This window comes from Salvelinus sp. IW2-2015, linkage group LG17 (assembly GCF_002910315.2).
Source record: "Salvelinus sp. IW2-2015 linkage group LG17, ASM291031v2, whole genome shotgun sequence".
Taxonomy (NCBI): domain Eukaryota; kingdom Metazoa; phylum Chordata; class Actinopteri; order Salmoniformes; family Salmonidae; genus Salvelinus; species Salvelinus sp. IW2-2015.
This window is the reverse complement of record NC_036857.1, coordinates 38,712,180-38,737,696: the sequence shown is the minus strand read 5'-3', so window position 1 is coordinate 38,737,696 and position 25,517 is coordinate 38,712,180. Positions and strand designations below refer to the sequence as shown.

The following is a 25,517-nucleotide window of genomic DNA, read 5'->3' as shown; positions in this document are numbered from 1 at the left end:
CATACACTTAGTATTATTTTCTTGGCTACAAGTATACATACAGTATCACCCTGGCATATTACATMATTTATGCAGCAGCATACAAGACATTTCTGGACTMACCTTGTTGTGCTGTGCTCACTTAAACAGGAAGGTGGCGCGACGGTCCTTCTTTTGGGCTCTAGAAAGAGGACCGAAATCACGACTTGAAATGTCGGAACTGAGATTTCCCAGTTCCGAGTTTCCAGTAGTTTTGAACGCGGCAGAAGTCATGCTGGATTGACAGCATGGCCAATGTATTCAAACTTTTCTGGCCCATGGCGTCACCTTTTATTTCGTGATATCCAATTGGTCGTTACAATCTTGTCTTATCGTTGCAACTCACCTACGGACTTGGAGAAGGTCGAGAGCCGCACTAGTTCTTGCTTAACCCGGAAGCCAGCCGCACCRATGTGTCAGAGGAAACACGCACCCGGCCCGCCAAAAGGAGTCGCTAGAGCACGATGMGACAAGGACATCTCGGCCGGCCAAACCCTTCCCTAACCCAGATGACGCTGGGCCAAATGTGCGTCGCCTCATGGGTCTCCCGGGTCACAGCCGGCTGTAACACGGCCTGGGATCGAACCTGTGGCTGAAGTGGCGCCTTACCACTCATTTTTGAATTAGCGATTTCCAACTTGTTGTGTAATGTTTATRTCCAATGGCCGATGAGCACCGATACGTTTTATCTATCATTTCTCTTCATGTGACAATGATTGAAAAGRATTTGCCAGTAGATTGCTRACTTCATGCATGAWGACGACTGCTTGTCTAGCTTGCTAGCTAAGATTTTGAAAGTATGATGTTGACATGATCAGTCCAATCAAAGCTACGGTAGATATAACGTGATTTGATGTAATTTTATCTGTGGCCAATGACCTTGAGCCTTCATGGATGGGCACTTCTAATGTAAGTCTATGGCAGCACCCAAGGGGCTTGAGTTTTCGAGCTCTACCCATAGATTTTGCAGTGACATAGTGTCCCCATGAGTGACAGAACACTGAGCCAATTACGGCACAACTAAAGAACATTACCAACCCATACGCTCCGTATTTTCCTCTGGCTGCCCCACCACCACAGATAGCACTGAGCTAGGCTGAAACGCCTCCATTTGGAGATACTTTACTCAAGAAAGCAAAAATGAGATCGTGTTTGTTTGCGGCTTTATTCACTCAAAGATTATTTATTTTTTTTACATTGTTTGCAAACTGATATGTGATACGTATTAATGCCAAAATAACATGAAAAACAGGCTCTGCTGGAAAGCTTCCTCACCCCTCACTGTCTGTGACTGGCATACAGTAGATGTAAAGTACTCTGCAACTACACCGTACACATTGAAAGCTACGAAGATCATAAGCACATACAGCGTGTCCAGGGAAATACACCCAGTCATAACAGTGGGATCTATCTATCCGTGTCCTCCCATGCTCTCWGTCAGAGGGAGGGAATGAATGAGGTGGTGCTAAATCTTCTCATACTGTGTCTTTACGATGATTTGGCCCTTGAATAAAATAGATGATTATACCCATTAAAGGTTGAGCTTGGTGGGTTCTTTGAGCTTGATGGGTTGGTTGGTCTTTACCTGTGGAGGATAGAAATAACAGAAATAGCATGGTGTGCAGTTTTCACCACTGGTTGGAACCCCTGTGGTCTCCAATTAGATGGTTCGAGATGCCTCCATAGCCTTTGGTGGTGGTGGTGGTGGGATGATTCCCAGACACATTCCATAGGAAATGAAGGGTCCTGTCGCCTGTGGGGGCGTAAAGACCCTGCCTGACACAGCGTCTGTCTCCTGAGGGTACGCTTTGAACCCCCTGTTTACTGAGGAACCCCACTTGGGTCGCTTCCTGTCCCACAGGGTCCCCCTGTCCCACTTTGATCATCTCCAGATCCTACTCCCTCTGACCACCCACCCCATCTGCACTCATCTTCCAGTGTCTTCAGTGTCTCGTGCCCGGTCTTCATGGACACACCAAGTCATTGAGACATTATTGTGTATCACATGACCTTTTCCTAATCTTAGAGCTTGTGATTGCTGAGGCAACCATTATTACATACCCGCCAGATAAATATACATCTTATATGATATATTATATATTGTGTCTGAGTGAGTTTTCATAAGTATCCTTTCTGATCCCTTTTGTATAGTTTCAGGCTATTCTGCCCATCCTTCTCAGACTGTTAATATTGTATGGAGCCAACCACTGTGCTGAAGACCTAACCCTGATCTTTTCTGTGTTGTGCTGTGTTGTTTTGTTTGTTTTGCAGTGGTGCAAAAGGTTGACAATGTGTCCGAAGGTATTGAGAGCTATGGGGGGAAGATCATTGCTGTGGAAACAGACTTGAAAAAGCTAGGTGAGTTTCACCCCTACCTACCACATGGTCACAGCAGTATGGAGCATATACGCTAGCCAGTTGACCATACAGTATCCCTTGTACTATGGGGCTATGCATTATCTTGAATACATCAAATGAATCAGAATAGCTGTTTTTAGCAACATTCATCATTGAGAGAAGTGTAACTTCATCCAACTCTCAGTTACAAAGTCCACGTCAATTTCATCCCATGTTCCCAGATGACCAGACTGGCGAGAAGTCGGAGAACACCACCACAGAAATCCAGGCCTTTAAGAACAACATCTGGGCTCTGCAGAGGCAGCTGTCCGAGGTGGCTGAAAGGAGCAGTAGTAACCGGGCAGCCCTGGGTCGTCTGCAGGATGCTGGCCAGGACATGCAAGGCAGCCAGGGTTCCATCCAGGGTCTGCTGGACGCCAACACAGCCATGCTGAGGTCCGTCAACGGCACCTTGCGGGCCTACGGCGGCACCATGGAGGGTCTTCAGGACGACACGGCTCGGCTGCAGACGGAGCTTCAGGAGCAGGTTCGGCAGCAGAGCCAGGCCAAGTTCAGCATCGGGAATCTCAACCTCACCCAGGCCCAACAAAGGGGCCTGATCTTGGCTTTGCAGAGGTCAGTGGACGACACCAGCCAGGCCATCCAGAAGATCCGCAATGACTTCCAGAGCATAGAGCAGACGGCCAGGCAGACTAAGTCGGACGCTGATTGGCTGCGGGAGAAGGTGCAGAACCTCCAGGTGCTGGCCTCCAACGCCTCTGTCCTGGCCAAGGCCAACAACGACATTCTGGAGGACGTGGGTTCTCAGCTGGCCTCGCTGTCCGGACAGCTGCAGAACACCTCCAGCCTGGCGGAGAACCACGACCAGACCCTCAGGGAGATCATGGACCAGCAGAGGGACCATGACAACCTCACCTCCTCCAAGTTCGACCAGCTGGAGATACGCCTGGACGAGTCGGAGGGGAGCATCGACCGCGTGACGGGCAACATCAGCTTTACAACCCAACTCCTGGGCGCCATCAATCTCAACCTCAACGAGCTGCGCACCTGCGCTGAAACAGTGGGACGCCACTCCGACTACCTGGCTGACCTGAACTCCACGGTTTTGGACGTGAGGTCGGACACCACCACACTAAGGTTGCAGCAGGACGACCTGGCGGCCCGCCTCGACAAGGAGGTCACCAGCCTCTCCATAGTCATGGAGGAGATGAAACTGGTGGACAGCAAGCACTCACAGCTAATCACCAACTTCACCATTCTCCAGGGTGAGGGCACACACTAAATAGTAGCTTTTTATTTTGTTCACGTAGAAGTGTGTTGTAAACAGTATACCGTTGAACAGACACGTTTCAAAAGAACACATATTGGTTCTTGTTTCAGGTCCACCTGGTCCCAGAGGCCCGCGGGGAGACAAAGGACCCCAGGGAGCGGCCGGTCAGGCCGGTCAGAAGGGGGAGAAAGGGGATAAAGGTGGGCCTGGGGTGCAGGGGCTCCGTGGAGAGAAGGGATCTCCAGGACCACTGGGACTAACAGGTTCCAGAGGTCAACAAGGCTCACGGGGCAACCCAGGTTCAAAGGGCTCCCGAGGGTCAGGCGGCAGGGCAGGACCTCCGGGGGCGAAGGGTGAGCCAGGAACGGCTGGGCTCCTTGGGAGAGACGGACAGCCCGGTCCTCAGGGGCCCCAGGGCCCGCCGGGAGACCTAGGACAGGTGGGACCAGCTGGGGTACAGGGACCCAGGGGAGCGGTGGGGCCTGTGGGGGCCCCAGGGCCACCTGGACTACCAGGACATCCTGCCCGACCTGCAGCAGTAGCAGCAGTGCCTTTGGCCTATGTCTCTCTGAAGAGTGACTTCCCCGCCCCTACAGTGTTGGCCCCAGGTAAGACTCACTCATAATACTCTTTATACACYATTAATATCTCTGTATCACTCTGTCAACACCATCTATGAGTTGACAGGACWTGAGCTAATTGGTGATAGTTTGACAATATAACCATATTAACTTCAGGTTGTCCTCATGAGTGGGTTGGCTTCAGAGACAAATGCTACCACTTCTCCAGGGAGCTGCACAACTTTGACGATGCAAAGAAAAGCTGTGATGCCCAGACTGCGTCAATGGTGATCATTAACGACATAGCTGAACAGGTGACAGTCCTTATAAGCCTTTTGTAATACAATGCACATCTGTTTGAACAGTCATAAAATGAGTGACATTACTGACATCATGTTTACTTTTTCCCCCCTCAGAAATGGCTGCAGAAGCAGACCTCTGGAAAGGGCTACTTCTGGATGGGTCTGACAGATAGGGAGAAGGAGAATGTTTGGCACTGGCTGGATGGAACYGAACCTGCCTTCACGTGAGTATAGTACCTCAGTGACCAGACTGATCCATGTGAGACCTCGCATTGACATCAATGTGTGACTGAAGTGAAGGTGTCTGAAGTTCGGTTTCAGTCCTCACTGAATTTGTATCTATAGTTGGAAGGAATTCAGTGTGTGAGCGCCCTCTGCTGTGTGGTTGTAGGAAGTGGAAGCCGGGCCAGCCAGACAACTGGAGCCACGGGCATGAGAGAGGAGAGGACTGCGCAGGCCTCATCCACGAAGGACTGTGGAATGATTTCTTCTGTGAAGATCTCATCAGCTACATCTGCGAGAAAGCCATGGAGAGCTGTGAGTATCCGTCTGTCTGTCTCGTCGTGTGTCTGTTTGTCTGTCTCTGAAGTTTTCTATCCGCATCGGTTTTTCTGTCTAAGTTATATTGTTTGCATTCAAAAATATTTGTATAATCTATACGTAATATCATTTTCTACAGCAAAAACTCCAGGGTTATAGCACCCTCTGGGGAAGAAGAAAAAGAAGCACGGTTGAGTCAGAGGCGGTGTGGTGAGCAGCATTATGTTCCACCCACAAGTGTAACTAGCCCTCTGACACACGTTTGCATGGATATGCTGTATGGAGAGAGACGAGGGACAAACTGCACATGCCTGAATCGGGACTAAGGCTGCATTCACTGAGCTTTCCCCCTCTAGTGGCCAGATTCAGCTATCCTCCAAAGTGAATCCAGACCATTACTTCCACCATTTGCATTACAACAACATGACAATCAAGAGTTGAGAGGATCCATATTGTTTTTACATAACGACCCAAGTAATTGACTCATAGATTGGTCTCGTTGTTTTTTAATGCTGTTTTTTTTTGTACGACTTTAAGTCCATTTATATCTGATTATCTGAATGTATATTTTCGTATTGCATTTTTTTTTTTTCAATGTAGATCATTATTTTAGCAGTGCCAATGGGAATCACCACGGTGCCTTTCACGGTTTAAAGTCTAGTTCCACAATTATGTGAGGTGCAAAATGATGCGCAAAAAAAAGCTACAAAATGTCGCTGATATGCTACCCTTGAGGAACACCAGTCCTTTCCTCAAACCTCAAGAACTGTCTAGCTATATATATATAACTACGTTATTATACACATGGATTTGAATAAATGATGTATTTACACATAACAGTCAGAAAGTCTGCTTGGTTGTATAAGTCAAGATTGCACAAGTGTACATGTTAGTGTTTCTTTACGGTACTGTATGTTTGCTTATGGCGCCTGTGTCGTTGTATGAGTGTGAACTTTCCACAAAGTAGCAATAGTCTGTKGTCACGTTCCAGGCTGACTACATTGCAAACGTTGCATTGCATCAACCAATGGTTKSSSSSSRMSSCYCCCAAAATGCAGCAGCAGCAMAYATAGAAATAGGAAGAATAGAACGGGCTTGGAACCTTTAACCCTGGCAATTTGACTGATGAACTCATGGGTAAACTCGCAATGGCCGCCTGGTATTGTGATGCAATAATTGTCATGGTAATTTATAATGTTAATTCAAATGATGTTAACTGATGTGGCTCATGCGATGGAATGTATTTTTTTGTAACGTCAGTTTAGTTTGAATCAGCAAATCACAGCACATCCTGCTTTTACTTCCTGCTCTGCTCCTATGTGTACACTCACAATGGCCGCCAGTCCACCCATTATACCATCATTGACTTGATCGAGGACACCCCGTTCTGGTCATTCTATTTATATGGCAGCACATGTGATCAGGAGTAACGATGGTGAGGAGAAAATGTGGGTCTAAATTTTTTTAAATAAAAATGTTGTTACTATTCTAATGGTTATTACGGAGACCGTGGTGATTTGCCTGGCCATTACAGCATCCCACAATTCCATGACAATCACAACCCTACTGGTCATGTTCCAGGATGACTACATTGCAGGCATTGCGTTACATCAACCAATGCCACGTCATCGACTGAGCAGTCAGGATGCTACATCACATGACGTGGTTATGACGTGGCTGCTGAACACCTATCCGGGTGTTGTGAGTTCTGGCAGTGCAATGTAGTCCGCCTGGAACGCAGCACGTCTGTTTTACTGGAGCTCTTACCAGAGGTCTCATTTGCCTTTATGGTGCCAGGAAGTTGATTCCATCCTCGGATCCATGATACTGTACTGTATCTTCACACGTACATTTGTGACTGGAAAAACAATAATAGTCCAGTCATTTTTAACATTGAATTTGATTGTTTCTTTCCTTCTTGTCTAGCCCTGATTCATAGCATGATGTTGATTCATTCAGCACACTGTAGCACAGGGCTAGGTATCGCAGTGCATACAATTAGATGACCCCAATCCCGATCCATTCTTTCAGCTGGCACCTTTTAGTAGAGGGAATCTAACGCTAACTACCAGCACATTACCAACCAGATTTTTAAACTTAAAAGAACAAAACAGTGACTAACTGAAGACTGAGTGCTCAGATGTAATGTATCTCGTATCTTCTCTGCGTGTCTCCTATGTTGTCTTGAACTTTCAAAAGAAAGCGCTTTTCTGCAAAGATTCAACCTTGTTTTAGATGTACACTTGTAAATACATTTGACTGAGCTCTTGGTAAACATTAAAGCAACATGGAGAGAACATTAGAGCTGAGCAAAGCAACACATTTTTTTTTTGTTTAGTCTAAGCTACACCTAAAGTACTAATAACATTCAATGCAAGTGTTTTACTGTTCAAAACCATAGAATTGCCAACCATGTGATATGTGAATAAATGAAGTAATTCTTCAAATGATCCGATCTGTGCATAAAATAACCTACTAACGGTGGCGTTTCACATTTCATTGTTTACAAAATAAAGTACGACACACATACTCCGAAGAAGCAGCATATTTATTGTCGAGGTATAATACGTCTAAAGCAGAACTTTTTCTCTTTTTTGAGCTTCCGTCTAGTCATTGTTGCAACATGCTTACTTATGTATAAAATCACTGTGGTGGAAAACGCTTAAAAAATGTATTTCCAATTTAAAAGAGAAAAAAACCAGCTCAGGGGCCTCCTCCCTCCTTTCATACATATCACCCGTCCCTGGTTCCCTCGAACTCCCTGTATGTTGCACTGATGGGGGGTTCAGTATGTATCTGCTGTGTGGTTGACCCAATGCACAGCAAGCGCCTTCCAATATTGTACTGTTGCAGCTGAGAGCAGGTAATCAGTGCAGTATGCTATCAGGTTGCAGAGGTTTAGGACAGCATGATGTGGCCATGCTGGCTAGTGGATTCAGTGCTCTCTCTCTCTCTCTCTCTCTCTCTGGGGATCTAGCTATCTGCACTGGCACAGTGTTCCAGTTTTGAGATGATGATGATGATTATTCAAACTATAGATTGTACTTATTCCTTTTTCCACATGAATGACTATTCCGCTGACTACTCCTGTTCTTGTAATGATTCTTCTGGTGGACTGATGTCTGTTCGTGATGATTCTGATGAAGGTTATTCCTGTTGGGTAATGATTCGTCTTGTATTTAATCCAGTTGGGTTATTGTGGTGAATGTCATAATCCTGTTTCCGTGACTATTACTTGGTTAATCCCGTGATGTCGGTAGTGGTCTGACTCGCCCGGTCGCTTGCGTTGCAGTGTGGAGAACTTGGGCTCGCTGTTCCAAAACGAACGCCGGGTGCTGGACGGTGAGGCGGCTCTACTCGTCCTTCTCCACTATGATCTCCCCAAGAAGAACCTTTCTCCTCTGACGGAGCATGTGGAAAAAGAGCTGTGGGAACACTAGGAGAGAGACAGAGATTTTACCCACCAATATAAACAATTATCCAGTCCAGATCAATATTTGAACAAAAAGCCTTCAAAGAGTGAAAGGCACTTAACCATCAAACACTGGGTCCTACTAATTATCCAAAACAACSCAAACCATCCCCAAAATACCCCAAACAATCCAAATTAACAACAGCTATCACAAACTACTGAACTCCTGAACAATTCTACTTGTCAAAACAAGAGACAACCAACACCCATGAGTAACTAACATCCACCTATAGGCTGAACATACACATGCACTGTGCGTAGCTGCTTACATGGGATGTAGGAGAGCATAACGATGATGAGGAAGTAGTAGTAGTCGAAGGAGACGTTATACTTGTTGGGGAGCCTCATGGACAACATTCCGGTTTTGCGAACAAACGGCAGAGCAGCGTAAATCGTCAGGAGTTCTCCGGCCACTCCGAGAGGGTACATGATGATAAACATATTGTATCTGACAGGGAGAGGATAGTCATCAATAACACAAACACACAGAGGCATGCACACGCGCACACATACACACACACACTTCAGCTTAAGGGCCATGCAGCAAAGAACGACAAAAAAACTCAACTTCACACTACGTTGGAATGCATACCCTGCAAAATGAAGGGGGGAAATGTATGCCATCTTGAAAAAGTGTCTTGTAGCATTTGCCAATGAATTAGGCCACTAAATGGCTGATTACCATAGTGACGGCTGACATGTTTTTAGTATCTATTCTTGTTCTGAGAAATGAAGGCTATTCCATGCGAGAAATTGCCAAGAAACTGAAGATTTCATACAACACTGTGACCTACTTCCTTCACAGAACAGCGCAAACTGGCTCTAACCAGAATAGAAAGAAGAGTGGTAGGCCCCGGGTGCACATCTGTTCAAGAGGACAAGTACAACTGGCAGCTTCATTAAATAGTACCCGTAAAACACCAGTCTCAACGTCAACAGTGAAGAGGCAAATCCGGGATGCTGGCCTTCTAGGCAGAGTTGCAAAGACAAAGCCATATCTCAGACTGGCCAATAAAAAGAAAAGATTAAGAGGGGCAAAAGAACACAGACACTGGACAGAGGAACTCTGCCTAGAAGGCCAGCATCCCAGTCGCCTCTTCACTGTTTACATTGAGACTGGTGTTTTGCGGGTACTATTTAATGAAGCTGCCAGTTGAGGACTTGTGAGGCATCTGTTTCTCAAACTATACACTCTAATGTACTTGTCCTCTTACTCAGTTGTGCACCAGGGCCTCCCACTCCTCTTTCTATTCTGGTTAGAGACAGTTTGCGCTGTTCTGTGAAGGGAGTAGTACACAGCGTTGTACGAGATCATCAGTTTCTTGGCAATTTCTCGCATGGAATAGCCTTCATTTCTCAGAACAAGAATAGACTAACGAGTTTCAGAAGAAAGTTCTTTGTTTCTGGCCATTTTGAGCGTGTCATCGAACCCACAAATGCTGATGCTCCAGATATTCAACTAGTTTGAAGAAGGCCAGTTTTATTGCTTCTTTAAACAGGGCAACAGTTTTCAGCTGTGCTAACATAATTGCAAAAGGGTTTTCTAATGATCAATTAGCCTTTTAAAATGATAAACTTGGATTAGCTAACACAACGTGCCATTGGAACACAGGAGTGATGGTTGCTGATTATAGTCCTCTGTACACCTATGTAGATATTCCATAAAAAATCTGCCGTTTCCAGCTACAATAGTCATTTACAACATTAGCAATGTCTACTTTGTATTTCTGATCAATTTTATGTTATTTTAATGGACAGAAAATTGGGACATTTCTAAGTGACCCCAAACGTTTGAACAGTAGTGTATAACAAATCAAATCAAGCTTTATTTATACAGCACATTTCAGACATGGAATACAACGCAATGTGCTTTACAGGAAAAAACAAATAAAATAATGAAAATAAAAGCTGAAAATGTACTACACAACAAACATAAGATAAAAAAACTAAAGAATGAAACAAACTAAACAACTAAAAAGCACCCTAAGGAAAAGCAAAGCTAAAAAGATGTTTTAACATCTCTTTTAAACATGTCCACAGTTCCGGCCCCCCTCAGGTTCTCTGGCAGGCTATTCCAGAGGACGAGGGCATTATAACTAAAGGCTGCCTCTCCATGCCTCTTGGTCCTAGGCTTTGGGGTAGTTAAAAGGCCAGTAACCAGAGGACCTGAGGGACCTACTGTGTACATAACTTAAAAGCATCTGACATGTATTGGGGTGCACAATCGTGGATTGATTTAAAAACCAATAGAATAATCTTTCAATTAATTCAAAAACTCACAGGCAGCTAGTGAAGAGACCTTAAACCCGGTGTAATGTGTGCTCTCTGTCTGATCTTGGTCAGAACCTGTGCTGCAGCATTCTATATGTTTGGCAGTTGACATATGGCTTTCTTGGGTAGACCAGATAGGAGAGCATTACAGAAGTCAAAYCTTGTAATAAAAGCATGGATAAGTCTCTCTGTATCAGCCTGAGAGAGAAACGCCCCACCATGGCAATGTTCCTCAGGTGGTAAAAAGCTATTTTGGTCACATTCCTAATGTGTGATTCGAAGTGGAGTTAAGAATCTAAAATAACACTTAGGTTTTTTACCTGGTGTTTTATCTTTATTGCCTGTGAATTAAAATGTGTGGCTAGATTCACTCTCTGTGCTTTGGCTCCAACAATAAGTACCTCGGTCTTGTCTTGATTTAGCCAGAGGAAGTTGTGAGCCATCCAAGTATTTAAATACTAATACAGTCTACTAATTTATCCAAGGAGCTAAGATCCTCTGAAGACATAGAGATGTAAAGTTGTGTATCGTCTGCATAGCAGGTACTGTGCTTTCTAWTAACGCTGCCGAGGGGTAACACATATAAGTTGATCAGTACCAGACCCAAAATTGAAACTTGTGGAACGCCACATGTGATATGTATTATCTCTGAGTTATGTTCACCAAGGGTGACAAAAAAACTCTCGACCGGTTAAATAGATCCTAAACCAATTTAGAACTGGACCGGAGAGGCCAACCCAACTCTCCAGTCTGTCCAGAAGGAAATCATGGTCAACAGTGTTGACTGCAGCACTTAAATCWAAGAGTACAAGGACAGAGAGCTGTTTGGCATCTGTGTTGGCTCTAAGATAATTTATCACTCCAACTAAGGCTGTCTCTGTGCTGTGGTGGGCACTAAAACCAGATTGGAAGTTTTCAAAAATACAGTTGGCACTTAAAAAACGATTTAGCTGTTTGAACACCAACAGGTCTGAATGCCAACCAAATGATCAGCTTAATTAACGATTTTCTAAGTGTTTTAACATTACTGGATTTCTGCACATCATTATTCAAAATGTACAGGGGGTGTACTGGACTAAAAAGCACTTTCAATGGAGATTCTCCACTGAGCTTGGTTTTCAGTCCAGAACTAGGCTTAATACGTGTCCAGGAAACCGTGCCACAGTGTTAAATATTGGTTAATAAACAACCCAGAAAGGAAGGATTAATATACGGGTAATTACACTACTGTATTCCATTTCAAAAGTGAACAAAAATGTATGGGGGATTARAACGAGTCGGTTATCAAAGGAGAGGGATCTATATATGTGGTGATGTTGGTGCGTAACAATCCCTGATTTACTCAAGAACGTGGTGGCGGCTCGGGGGAGCATCTTGGCGGATGTGAGTGAAATGTTGGGCGAGCATTCCATTCCCAAAACAGATGGTCTTAAAAACAGGAGCAGCTGAACATGAGCCCCTCTTCCCGCCCACTGGGGGACCTGGCTGCGCCCCTCCCCTCCCCTCCCTGCTTAAAGGAACCCTTGAGATCACTCAGAGGGGGACGGGGAATGGGGGTGGACGAGAGCGGAGGAGAACAGGGGTTACACTGACCGATCAAGACCGGTGAAGCAAACCCGCAAACCCAAGAGATTTGTCCTACATGTAAACAAACATACGGAATGTGCAGTACTGTGGTTACAGGAACAAGATCGGACTTGCTGAAGTCATTGGAAAAACTGGAGTCTCATTGTCACTCACTGTCACCCAAACTCATAGCCAAAAAATGGGGTCGGTCGCTAATCTGATTTCTAGACATTCCGATTTTGAACGGAAAGCAGCAAGCTCTTAGCCATAGGACCCCAGGTCGGTCAGATTGCTCCCCATGTGTGTAGTAGGCACTCTTCACCAGTGCTCACATTTCATCTGAGGGCCTTCATATTCTCATATTCTCACCAGTGTTCCTGATAGTCCCACGTTATGTCACCGGTCTGCTGACAGCGGTGGTAAATAGAGTGTTGTGTATAATGATGAGCGTTGTGTATAATGACATACACATAAGAAATAGGTCTTTTTACTACAGTACTGCTTAGCTGTTGGACTGGGAGGTAACACCGACACCTAACCCCCTGTCACCGTCAGCTAATGCCATGTGTTACAGTAGTTGTGCATGTCTGTGATTGTGAATTGCAGACCTGGGTTCAAATAGTATTTGAAACCGYTAAAATACTTGTGGCGTTCGCGTAAGCTTGTTTCGCGTGCCAGATAGGTGGGGTTTGCACCTTTGGGACTATTCCATTGGAAGTCAGGGAAGCTTAATCAAGCACAGATAAAGTYTTTGAAATGATTTAAAATAGTATTTGAACCCAGGTCTGGTGCAGTGTGTGAAAGACTCAAAATCAGTGGCGCTATGGTCCACACAAGCAGTGGGTCTGCATCAAAGAGGCGTGAAGGAATGTTGAAAGTAGGAGAGAAAAGATGACACCATCCTTACGTCATCCACATCTGGAAAGACAATAACAGCTTGACTCAGAGCTGAATATGAGGGGAAACCGTATTATCTCAGAGTACGAATGCTGATCTAGGATCACGTCCCCTGTCCATGTATTCTTATTCCTTGTTGTTCTTATTCATCACTCCTACTCTGAGATGCTTCATCCATATGGCCCGAGAATAAATCCCAATCCCTGCACTGATGGTGTCGCCACCTTTTCTCCAATCTCTGATCTGTATGCTTATCGATGCCTGATCGCCTAGCATGTAATCCATTGGTTACCCACAACTGTCTTAGCCCATAAATCAAAGTGATAATGCCAGAGTGCTAAGTGTTAGCAGTTAGGTCAGCCAACATCCATATTGAACGAGCTAATCAATAAACACAACACACTCATGCTGATCACATGCTGCCTGGCTATGAGCCAAGAGATACCTTATGCATGGCTATAGGCGAATACTGGGAAGCATACCTGGGGAAACGCCAATCAAACCAAACCGGCATGCACAGAACTGTAACAGCACCGCAAACCCTGGCTCTTGTCCAGGGCGTATACGTGCAGCTTTCTGATGCTGATGAGGCTCTGCATCAGCAAGCCGCATGTAAACGCACTGAACCAGAGCTACCCAAACCCGGCCCTCCCATCCCCATCTCCACCTGGCCCATTTGATGAAGTACGGCAGGTGGTTGAGCAGATTGAATGTGTAGTATGAATATCTGGTAATCTCTGTCAACGTCCAAACGACCAGGAAGAGGATTACACTTTCTTCGTTCTGGATCTTCCAGAAAGTCAACAAGGATAGGGACAAAACAAGGGCGGAGAAGATAGTTAACAGTTAATGGGGTCCATGTATAGTAGGATATTACTACAGTTGCGCTCCGGGGTGAAGTTTTCCCCTACGTACAGATCTAGGATCAGCTTCCCGTCCCCCAATCCTAAACTTAATAATTGGTGGGGAAAATGCTAAACTGATCCAAGATCAATGTCTAGGGGCAACTTAACCTCACCCACTCCAAGGCATCTTAATGTAGATGGTAACCTGGGTTACAAAACACCTCTTTGGTGATAAATGTGATAGTCACCTGTTTGATGCTGTTGGTGATGAACCACACCATGAAGATTCGTGAACACACTTGAACCCCGGTCACAATTACAGAGGTCCTCACAATTCCTAGAGGGTCAGAACCGGGGAAATAAACATTGCTGTCAGAGCTAAGAGATACTCACATTATATGTTTGTTTGTTTTTTGTACTTTTACCCATTTTTCACCCCAATTTTGTGATATCCAATTGGTGGTTACAGTCTTGTCCCATCGCTGCAACTCCCCTATGGACTCGGGAGAGGCGAAGGTCGAGAGCCGTGTGTCCTCCGAAACACGACCCTGCCAAGCCGCACTGCTTCTTGACACACTGCTCGCTTAACCCGGAAGCCAGCCGCACCAACGTGTCAGAAGAAACACCGTCCATCTGGCGACTGAGGTCAGCTTGTGGGCGCCCGGTCCGCCACAAGGAGTAGCTAGAGCGTGATGGGACAAGAAAATCCCAGCCGGCCAAACCCTCCCCTAACCCGGACGACGCTGGGCCAATTGTGCGCCGCYTCATGGGTCTCCCAGTCACGGCCGGCTGTGACACAGCCTGGGATCGAACCCGAGTCTGTAGTGACGCCTTAGACCGCTGCGCTACTTGGGAGGCCCTCACATTACATGGTTGTTATTCAAGACAATACGTACCGATTGCACAGTGCCCCACCTGAAAGATGATAACAAATCAGAATGAGTGAATCGCCTCTCCTCACTTCTTCTCTGCATCAAAGCTCTCAGCGTCAAAGTATTTAAAGCACACAGAGGGATCTTACCAGTAATTTCAACATTTGCCTATTTTCCCAACTGTCTTCGTTGAATACTTTGTTTGAATACGGCTGTATAGAGAACTATGCCAATATTCCAGAAACTCACCTCAACTAACGCAACTGTCTGGAAAAACTTGAGTGTCCTTGCTATACTTTTGTACAGACCCTTGTGTGTGCCTTTCTGGATGTAAAAGCGCATCATTGCCATAGCCAAAACCAGCCACCTGGAAAAGAAGATCAAATATTTATAACATCTGAATAAATGTATTTTACATTAGAGTGTGCACRAGAAGGACATAGATTACCGAATAGATACCACTTTGGAGTTACTGTATAAAAGTACACAGTTCAATCACTGTTTCCATAGTTATGCTTTTAGCTTCTTCAGTCTCGTCTTTTTGACTTAGCCTACTTCCTTTACAGGAAAAYGTGAAACCATGTGAAATCATTTGCTTTCGGGAACACTTCACACGTGATCATATTTCACATGAAGTGCCACATGGATTTTCACATGTGATCACATAACCTTTTACGTGGATCACATTTTTCACATGTGAATATTATTCACATGYGATTTCACACGTGATGCCCTGCAAACAAAAATKATTAGTTAGGATAYACAMACAACCAGGGCTTTTAACATWCAGTGTTTTCAATTGACATATTTGACACACYTTGAAATACATGATTAAAATGTGTGTGTTTATTTATACAGTAATTATTATTTCACATTTGAACTMACAACCTCTTGGTTCACGGCATTCTGATCTTCCTGCCACGCCACCATATCTGTGTCAATGACTGATTTCACCTGTATTCCTACACTTTGGACTTAAGTAAAGTAAATCTCAGCTTTGTTAAAAATACACTCAAGATAAACTATTATATTTATCATATTGAGGAGTAATGGTAATGAACGTGCAGAGGAATACTACAGACTGCGGCGCAACAGAAAGATCAGCCTACCCCAAATTCTGAGGTTATGAGTTCAAATCCCAAGTGGTCATGTCAAATGTGATCATACCGTCATTGATTAAAGATTTTTTACACTGTTTTAGCTGAACAGGTTACCATTTACATTAAAACCCCCATATCATTTCATTCCCTTACAAAAAAACGTGACATCTTAATGAAATATGTTGACATGTATTAAATGTAGAGTTCCACATGTGAACACCACCTTTTCACAGAGAACTAAGTGAAGAATAACATGTTTTCACCTCACATGTGAATTACAGATTCACATGTAAGTCTGGGCGATATGGACAAAATATCCTATCATAGTACTTTAATTAGACGGTATGACGGTAATTTTATGATTTTGAATAATATAAGTAAAACATTTGCTTTATGAGTAGTGCGTGACCCTAGGGCGGCAACATATACATTTTATGTGATTTCAATGGGTCTTTCTCCATTCCGATTGTTTTATACTGTTCAATTCAACTTGAAACTCTAAATCTAAACATATGGAATTGCGTTAATATGTAAAAAAAAAAAGGTTGACATTTATTTCACGAGATCGTGTTTTCACATGCTCAAATTTGTCGTTTATTTTTCCTGTAAGGCTTTTACAGTACTATCGTAAGCAAAAGCAGAATGGACGCCAACTAAACTTGTATGCCTCCTCATCACCCACGATAAGTCCCAAATGGCTCCCTATTCCACACATAGTGCACTACTTTTGACCAGGGCTCTAGTCAAAAGTAGTGTACTATGTAGGGAAAAGGGTGCTATTTGGAACACACTGACAGTATCAGTTGGTGAAACAGGGAGCACCAAGTTCTTTCTACTGAGGAGATAATTGTCTCTAGCCTGGTACTGCACACACTAATCTGGCTATACATCAGTCACTACAGCACAGCTATATGCCAGACAGAATGTAAACACAGAATTCTGGGAAAAGCTGTTCAGCTTGTCATCTCTCTGAACTAGCAGCAACCCTGCTACTGCCAAAACTACATTCAGGAGGAACTGAAGATACCATTTTTTTATTTTTTTTATCAAGCAAATCCCTGAACCATCACGTGCAGACACCATTTGTAGAGCACTATACTAATACAATACAATCTTTATTGGTCCATTACACACAGGATACAACAAAAATATGTACGTTTTTGCTATCACAGTAATATGCCTAATTGGGCCTTGTGACCTTTATATGTTTGAATTAAAATCAATACTACATGTTTTACTATTTAATTGCAGATCCATTTTGAGGACCATTTAAAGCTAATTCTCTGTGGCTTTAGTCAAGGATAAATATCAGGGTAAACAACAGAAAGGTGTGAGAGTTCTTGTACAGAACTTACACAGAAGATCGGGGGCCGTATGGATCAAGAGTCTGAGTGCTGATCTAGGATCAGGTCCTCCCTGTCCATGTAATCTTATTCAATGTGATCTAAAAGGCAAAACTGAACCTAAAATCGGCACTCCTTTACTCTGAGACGCTTGATAAATACCGCCCCTGTTTTTCACCATTTGCTTTTTAAACTACGCATGGCCTGGGGGAAATGGTCTGTGTTGTCTTTACATTCACACGTCTACTAGGTCAGCAGTGTTACGGATCTCTGTGAAGGTGTGTCTGTGAAGGTGTCTTTGTGGGTGTTGGCATTCAGCTGTTCTCTTTTCCTCTAAAATGTGTAACTTTACAAAAATGTTTGTCATAGGATCACAAATACGTACAGTATTAGTAATGAGGCAGGCCAAAGTTGCATAGTTTCCTCAACCATATTCCACTAAATTGAGATAACTATTATTTTACAGACATTTTAAAACCCCCATTAGATCACACTTGGTCCCTTGATTCAGTATTCATGGATAAATGGGATCATAGCAGGAATAGTCCCTGGACATTACACCGACATCCTCTAAGTGCCCGTGAGATACAGTACCAGTCAAAAGTTTGGACACATCTACTCATTCTAGGGTTTCTCTTTCTTTTTTCTATTTTCTACATTTTAGAATAATAGTGAAGACATCAAAACTGTGAAATCACACACCCTGGAATCATGTAGGAACCCAAAAAATGTTAAACAAATCAAAATGTATTTTATATTTGAGATTCTTCAAAGTAGACACCCTTTGTCTTGATGACAGCTTTGAACACTCTTGGCATTCTCTCAACCAGCTTCATGAGGTAGTCACCTGGAAAGCATTTAAATGAACAGGTGTGCCTTGTTAAAAGTTCATTTCTGGAATTTATTTTCTTCTTAATGCGTTTGAGCCAATCAGTTGTGTTGTGACAAGGTAGGGGTGGTATACAGAAGATGGCACTATTTGGTAAAAGACCAAGTTCATATTATGGCAAGAACAGCTCAAATAAGCAAAAAGAAAAAACAGTCCATAATTTCTTTAAGACATGAAGGTCAGTCAATAAGGAACATTTCCAGAACTTTGAAAGTTTCTTCAATTGCAGTCGCAAAAACCATCAAGCGCTATGATGAAACTGGCATGAGAACTGCCACAGGAAAGGAAGACCCAGAGATACCTCTGCTGCAGAGGATAAGTTCATTAGAGTTACCAGCCTCAGAAATTGCGGCCCAAATAAATGCTTCAGAGTTCAAGTAACACACACATCTCAACATCAACTGTTCAGAGGAGACTGTGTGAATCAGGCCTTCATGGTCAAATTGCTGCAAAGAAACCACTACTAAAGGACACCAATAAGAAGAAGAGAATTGCTTGGGCAAAGAAACACGAGCAATGGACATTAGACCGGTGGAAATTTGTCCTTTCGTCTGATGAGTCCAAATTTTAGATTTTTGGTTTTGACTGCCATGTCTTTGTGAGCCGCAAAGTAGGTGAACGGATGATCTCCCCATGTGTGGTTCCCACCGTGAAGCATGGAGTAGAAGGTGTGATGGTGTGGTGGTGCTTTGCTGGTGACAGTCGTGATTTATTTAAAATCCAAGGCACACTTCACCAGCATGGCTACCAGAGCATTCTGCAGCAATACGCTATCCCATCTGGTTTGCGCTTAGTGAGACAATAATTTGTTTTTCAACAGGACAATGACACAAAACACACCTCCAGGCTGTGTAAGGGCTATTTGACCAAGGAGAGTGATGGAGTGCTGCATTAGATGACCTGGCCTCCACAATCACCCGACCTCAACCCAATTGAGATGGTTTGGGATGAGTTGGACCGCAGAGTCAAGGAAAAGCAGCCAATAAGTGCTCAGCATTTGTGGGAACTCCTTCAACACTTGGAAAAGCATTCCTCATGAAGCTGGTTGAGAGAATGCCAAGAGTGTGCAAAGCTGTCATCGAGGCAAAGGGTGGCTACTTTGAAGAATATAAAATATAAAATATATTTTGATTTGTTTAACACTTTTTGGGTTACTACATGATTCCGTTTGTGTTATTTCATAGTTTGGATGTCTTCACTATTATTCTACAATGTAGATAAATAAACAACAAAGAAAAACCCTTGAATGAGTAGGTGAGTCCAAACCTTTGACTGGTACTGTATGTTACTTGTAAATCACAGTTTATGTGACATTTTATAGTGTACCTTGAGGTTCACTCAAACCTTGTCAGGGATAGGTGAGAGATACACTACTGCTACAGTCTGTTATACAGGAACGGTACTGTTAAACCAGGTTGACCTGGTACTGTTGTAGCTACCGTTGTAGCCTAGTGGCTACCATTATAGCCTAGTGGTAGCCTAGTGGCTACCGTTCACCGTTTGACCTCAGGTGGTTGGTCGGTCAGGTGCACAAGCTGTGGACAAGTGTTTGCCTATATTGCAAATGTTTGCCTAACTCTTATTTGATTACATGGAAAACTCTACATTATCTGCTTCCAACCACAAGCCGCTTTAAAAAGAAACAGCGGTTTACCAGGGCAGAGGTGCATTACTTGGGAGTCTATTCCTATTTTATTGTAAATATATTTTCTCTCAGTCTCAGCACAATAATTAATTTGGGTTTGTTTGACACTAATTACATTAACTGGGTTTAGCACTTGCAAAACGGTTCAGTTACTAACAGTTACTATCATATAAGGATTGTTGAATAATGTGGGTGTAGGTTGGTGCTATCATATGGAGAGAAGGGACAAAAAAAAAGAACAGTTTGAATGCAATAGTCAATATTTTAACAGCTCTTGAATGTTTGAATCAAAAGTCTGGTAGCTGTTTACTCTGTATGAGGGAGATCAGGTACARGGGCTTATAACCAACCACCTCTTGGTCATTGTGAACAAAAGTCTAGACAACTGAACTTAGTTTTCCTTCATGTAATTCCAAAATACCCATTATGTGTAGAACAGACAATAAACTACATTGAGTGGAAGTGGAGATCACTGAGTGGAAGTGGATCCAATATATCCTTAAAATGCGCATTTTAATTTAAATGCGCAATTTAATTTAAGACACCATCAACAGATTAATACATTATTGAAAACTTGGCAACCAATAAAGTTCGTTTAGTGAGTTCACTAAAATAACTAAGAACACTTGAGTCATTTTTAAATGCGCAATTTAATTTAAGACACCATCAACAGATTAATACATTATTGAAAACTTGGCAACCAATAAAGTTCGTTTAGTGAGTTCACTAAAATAACTAAGAACACTTGAGTAAAATAATTGCGATGTCGCGCCCGCGCGGTTTAAAACGCATAAAATTGCAGTTATAAAAATATGCCAATTGCGCATTTCATTCTCCGAGATCGGAGCTCCAGTGTCAGCGCTCCGGCTATACTTATCACTGCAACACTGCAAGGTAAGGCTGGGTATGACGCTGACATCGTGTAATCGACCGTATTTGGACAGACTGAACTCCCGCCTGGTGCCGCACTTCCACCGCCGTTATTTAAAATTTAAAAAAAGATAGTCATATTGATTATTTGAGAATTGTCTTCTTGGAAACCTTTCATTTCAAGTCCCTTACTTTTATTTTGCTGACTGCAACTGAATGAGACACTTGCAGTGTCAGAGACACCACGGACCTATAAACAGCAACACACGCTTGCTCACAGCAACACACGCTTGCTCACAGCGCTCTGGTGCATAGCGAAGTTTTCAGGGAGTGGCTACTTTACAATCAGCTATAGGGTAGAATTATCCACATACCCGGCCGTCATGGCGATGTTGTAAAATGTAAGCCATGCGACAGCGATTGCACTTTTCGTTCTCTTCTTGTTGTTGTTATCCTTCTCCTCAACCGAGCCGTCCTCCTCCATGGACGCCATGGTACCGGGGACAGAGTGGGAAAGTCAGAAACGGTGCACGAGCGCAGCTGACAGCTGGGACTGGGAGCAGCAGGGTCATCCGTCAATGTACCCACGGCACCCCTCTCGCGGGACTATTGCTGCAACAAGTGCGTGGTGGCATGTCCCTAAGAAAAGTCCCGCTGTCAATGAGTCATTCAATCAAGCATTTGCCCCGGTAGTGGCACTGCCTTCATTAGATCAATTTAATGTAACTGTAACGGTTCATGAATTCTTGACTATAATCATTTCACTTGGATATTAGGGTAATAATAGTTCTACAAGTAGTTTCGTACCCTGATGAACAATGGCGGTCTACATTGATAACCATACATATGATGTCATCCTAATCCTCTATGCCTTTAATATTCGGGTGCTCTAAACTATAAATACTCACCATTTAAATAGCTCCAGCATATTTTAAGTGTGCATAAATACGAAATAGATAGCCAACTTGGGCATTCAACATCTTTAAGGCCTCAACGTCACTAACCAGTGCTTGACTTGGGCAGGAAAAATCCGTACTGGCGCCTAAAATGTTCTACTGCTTGAGCTCCTGTTCCTCTTATAGAATATTAGCTCAAAAGTATTGTGGAGCTCCTGAACCTAAATATAAACAGTACCGACACCTATTTCAGTCCAAGTCACTAACCCAAATGGTCTCCACTTGATGTTTAATTGTATTTCAGAGCTCTTTCCAATTCCTTTGATCTCTTTCAGATTTACAGTAGGGTACTGCCCTCTGCCTGCAGGGGCTGGAAGGAGTTGCATTCAAAACCGCAAAGCTTTGACTATCCTGTTTTGAAAGGTGTTTGGACTGGGTTAAAGGGGTGGTATTGTCCCAAGTTAAAGGGGCAGTGTTGACCAGGGTTAAAGGGTCAGGGTTAGACTGGGTTAAAAGAACAACGTAGTTCTGGGTTAGTGGGATAGTGTTGGACTTTCTTAAAGGGGCAGTGTTGTAAGGTTAGTTAGGGGGTTGGTAGTTAGCGGGGTGGTGGTGGGCTAGACTAGGTGGGCAGTGTTGGCCTGGGTTGGGGTGGCAGTGTTGTGCTGGCCCAATGGTTAGGGGTAGTGTTGGTCTGGGTAAGGGGCAGTGTTGTGCTGGGCTGGGTTAGGGGTAGTGTTGGGCTGGGTAAGGGGGCAGTGTGTGGCTGGTAAGGGGGCAGGGCTGGGTAAGGGGCATGTTGGTTTGGTCTGGGTAAGGGGGCAGTGTTGTGTTGGCTAAGGGGGAAGTGTGTGGCTGGTAAGGGGCAGTGTTGGCTGGGTAAGGGGGCAGTGTTGGGCTGGATAAGGGGCAGTGTTGGGCTGGTTAAGGGGGCAGTGTTGTGTTGGCTAAGGGGCAGTGTTGGGGTGGGTTAAGGGGCAGTGTTGGTGGTAAGGGGGCAGTGTTGGGCTGGGTAAGGGGGCAGTGTTTGGACTAGAGCCCTGCACTCAGTATTGGAGGCACAGCTTGAGAAAGTTCATCACTGTAGGATCTAAAATTAGCTCCTCTCGTAGTCCCCAGCAGAAATGTGTGTAAACTAAAGACACCACCAAATATAGTGCAGGCCTCCTAATCCTAATCCAGTTACAAGTATTCAAATTGCTGTGTCTCAGGGTCGGACTCAACAATGACTACCTGAGAGAGGGTTACGGTGTGTGTCTGCGTGCGCACACGTGAATGTGTGTTCATGTCGCGATCCTTTCTATACTACTCTCTGTGTCTGAACAATGTGGCGATCGTGGGCACCATTCACACGTCAGTGTTTGAATCAGACACATCTCACCCCCTTAGAGTAATCTGTTGCCAAGTGTGTCCTCATGCTCTAAGAATGCATCTGACCTGATGAGGAGGGGAGGCTAGCGTCAACATCTGAAACTAATAGCCAGCATGCATGCTCAGCAGAATATAACCAACGGGGTAATTCCCTTTTGATTCATACAGTGTATTTGTGTTTTAGCTGTAGTGATTTGGCAGGAGGAACATAGTGACATGCTTATTATTCCGAGCGGTGTGTCTTCACACGGCTAGCGAATACCTCAGAGACAGTAAAGGGTCACTGGAGAGTAACCCGATGCATGTAAATGCAATTGGGACCCGGGCCATAATTGCCAATGTTTGTGTTAAAGTCTGCCCAGTGCATGTCTCATTATAAACTCAGCAAATCAAATCAAATGTATTTATATAGCCCTTCTTACATCAACTGATATCTCAAAGTGCTGTACAAAAACCCAGCCTAAAACCCCAAACAGCAAKCAATGCAGGTGTAGAAGCACGGTGGCTAGGAAAAACTCCCTAGAAAGGCCAAAACCTAGGAAGAAACCTAGAGAGGAACGAGGCTATGAGGGGTGGCCAGTCCTCTTCTGGCTGTGCCGGGTGGAGATTATAACAGAACATGGCCAAGATGTTCAAATGTTCATAAATGACCAGCATGGTCAAATAATAATAATCACAGTAGTTGTAGAGGGTGCAACAGGTCAGCACTTCAGGAGTAAATGTCAGTTGGCTTTTCATAGCCATCATTGAGAGTATCTCCACCGCTCCTGCTGTCTCTAGAGAGTTGAAAACAGCAGGTCTGGGACAGGTAGCACGTCCGGTGAACAGGTCAGGGTTCCATAGCCGCAGGCAGAACAGTTGAAACTGGAGCAGCAGCACGGCCAGAAGAATCGTCCTCTCACTGTCAACTGCGTTTATTTTCAGCAAACAATACATGTGTATATTTTTGTATGAACATAACAAGATTCAACAACTGAGACATAAACTGAACAAGTTCCACAGACATGTGACTAACAGAAATTGAATAATGTGTCTCTGAACAAAGGGGGGGTCAAATCAAAAATAACAGTCAGTATCTGGTGTGGCCACCAGCTATATTAAGTACTGCAGTGCATCTCCACCTCATGGATTGCACCAGATTTGCCAGTTCTTGCTGTGAGATGTTACACCACTCTTCCACCAAGGCACCTGCAAGTTCCCGGACATTTCTTGGGGGAATGGCCCCACCCCTCATCCTCCGATCCAACAGGTCCCAGACGTGCTCAATAGGATTGAGATCCGGGCTCTTCTGTCTTGCAGGAAATCACGCACAGAACAAGCAGTATGGCTGGTGGCATTGTCCTGCTGGAGGGTCATGTCAGGATGAGCCTGCAGGAAGGGTACCACATGAGGGATGAGGATGTCTTCCCTGTAACGCACAGCGTTGAGATTGCCTACAATGACAACAAGCTCAGTCCGATGATGCTGTGACACACTGCACCAGACCATGACGGACCCTCCACCTCCAAATCGATCCCGCTCCAGAGTACAGGCCTCAGTGTAACCATCACCCCTGGTGACACAAGACCACGACTCGTCAGTGAAGAGCACTTTTTGCCAGTTCCGTCTGGTCCAGCAACGGTGGGTTTGTGCCCATAGGCGATGTTGTTGCCGGTGATGTCTGATGAGGACCTGCCTTACAACAGGCCTACAAGCCCTCAGTCCAGCCTCTCTGAGCCTATTGCGGACAGTCTGGGCACTGATATAGGGATTGTGCGTACCTCGTGTCACTCGGGCAGTTGTTGTTGCCATCCTGTACCTGTCCCGCAGGTGTGATGTTCGGATGTACCGATCCTGTGCAGGTGTTGTTACACGTGGTCTGCCACTGCTAGGACGATCAGCTGTCCGTCCTGTCTCCCTGTAGCACTGTCTTAGGTGTCTCACAGTATGGACATTGCAATTTATTGCCCTGGCCACATCTGCAGTCCTCATGCCTCCTTGCAGCATGCCTAAGGTACATTCACGCAGATGAGCAGGGACTCTGGGCATCTTTCTTTTGGTGTTTTCAGAGTCAGTAGAAAGTCCTCTTTAGTGTCGTAAGTTTTCATAACTGTGAGCTTAATTGCATACCGTCTGTAAACTGTTAGTGTCTTAACGACCGTTCCACGGGTGCATGTTCATTCATTGTTCATGAACAAGCATGGGAAACAGTGTTTAAACCCTTTACAATGAAAATCTGTGAAGTTATTAGGATTTTTACGAATTATCTTTGAAATACAGGGTCTGGAAAAAGGGACGTTTCTTTTTTGCTGAGTTTAGTAGGTTAATTTGCATGGTTAGGTTCACGACTCCAGATTGCCTGTCGGATTATCTCTCTCATAACGTCTTCTGAGTCAGATAAGAGTTACTCTTTATTATCATTTTATTTGAAATTTAATCATCTGCATTCATTA

At 44.2% G+C, this 25,517-nt stretch overlaps 2 protein-coding genes across 2 annotated transcripts in view; one reads left to right on the top strand and one right to left on the bottom strand.

Moving 5' to 3' along the window:
• The window catches only part of LOC111977262 (collectin-12-like), a 57,018-nt gene extending 49,441 nt beyond the window's left edge, over positions 1-7,577 (top strand). The window contains 7 exon segments of the mRNA XM_024006646.2: positions 2,290-2,376; positions 2,598-3,641; positions 3,757-4,254; positions 4,384-4,520; positions 4,623-4,732; positions 4,900-5,045; positions 5,188-7,577. Of these exon segments, the coding sequence (XP_023862414.1) occupies positions 2,290-2,376; positions 2,598-3,641; positions 3,757-4,254; positions 4,384-4,520; positions 4,623-4,732; positions 4,900-5,045; positions 5,188-5,207 (2,042 nt within the window). The 3' untranslated portion in view covers positions 5,208-7,577.
• Position 7,578: 1 nt separating this feature from the next.
• LOC111977268 (very-long-chain (3R)-3-hydroxyacyl-CoA dehydratase 1-like) lies at positions 7,579-21,401 on the bottom strand. Its single transcript, XM_024006653.2, has 7 exons — positions 21,193-21,401; positions 15,221-15,338; positions 14,996-15,014; positions 14,348-14,436; positions 13,922-14,043; positions 8,790-8,968; positions 7,579-8,484 (listed from the first exon to the last, which is right to left on the bottom strand). Exons 1-7 carry the CDS (start codon positions 21,309-21,311, stop codon positions 8,402-8,404), a joined length of 729 nt encoding a protein of 242 aa, XP_023862421.1. The 5' UTR covers positions 21,312-21,401; the 3' UTR covers positions 7,579-8,401.
• Positions 21,402-25,517: the final 4,116 nt, after the last annotated feature.

What these genes read in the sequence shown, in the direction of transcription:
- LOC111977268 (XM_024006653.2), bottom strand. Translation starts at nt 21,311, where the DNA reads ATGGCGTCCATGGAGGAGGACGGCTCGGTTGAGGAGAAGGATAACAAC. An exon ending in AACATCGCCATGACGGCCGG is followed by an intron (nt 15,339 to 21,192) that starts GTATGTGGATAA and finishes CTTCTTTTCCAG; the next exon opens with GTGGCTGGTTTTGGCTATGG. An exon ending in TATGCTCTCCTACATCCCAT is followed by an intron (nt 8,485 to 8,789) that starts GTAAGCAGCTAC and finishes TCTCTCTCCTAG; the next exon opens with TGTTCCCACAGCTCTTTTTC.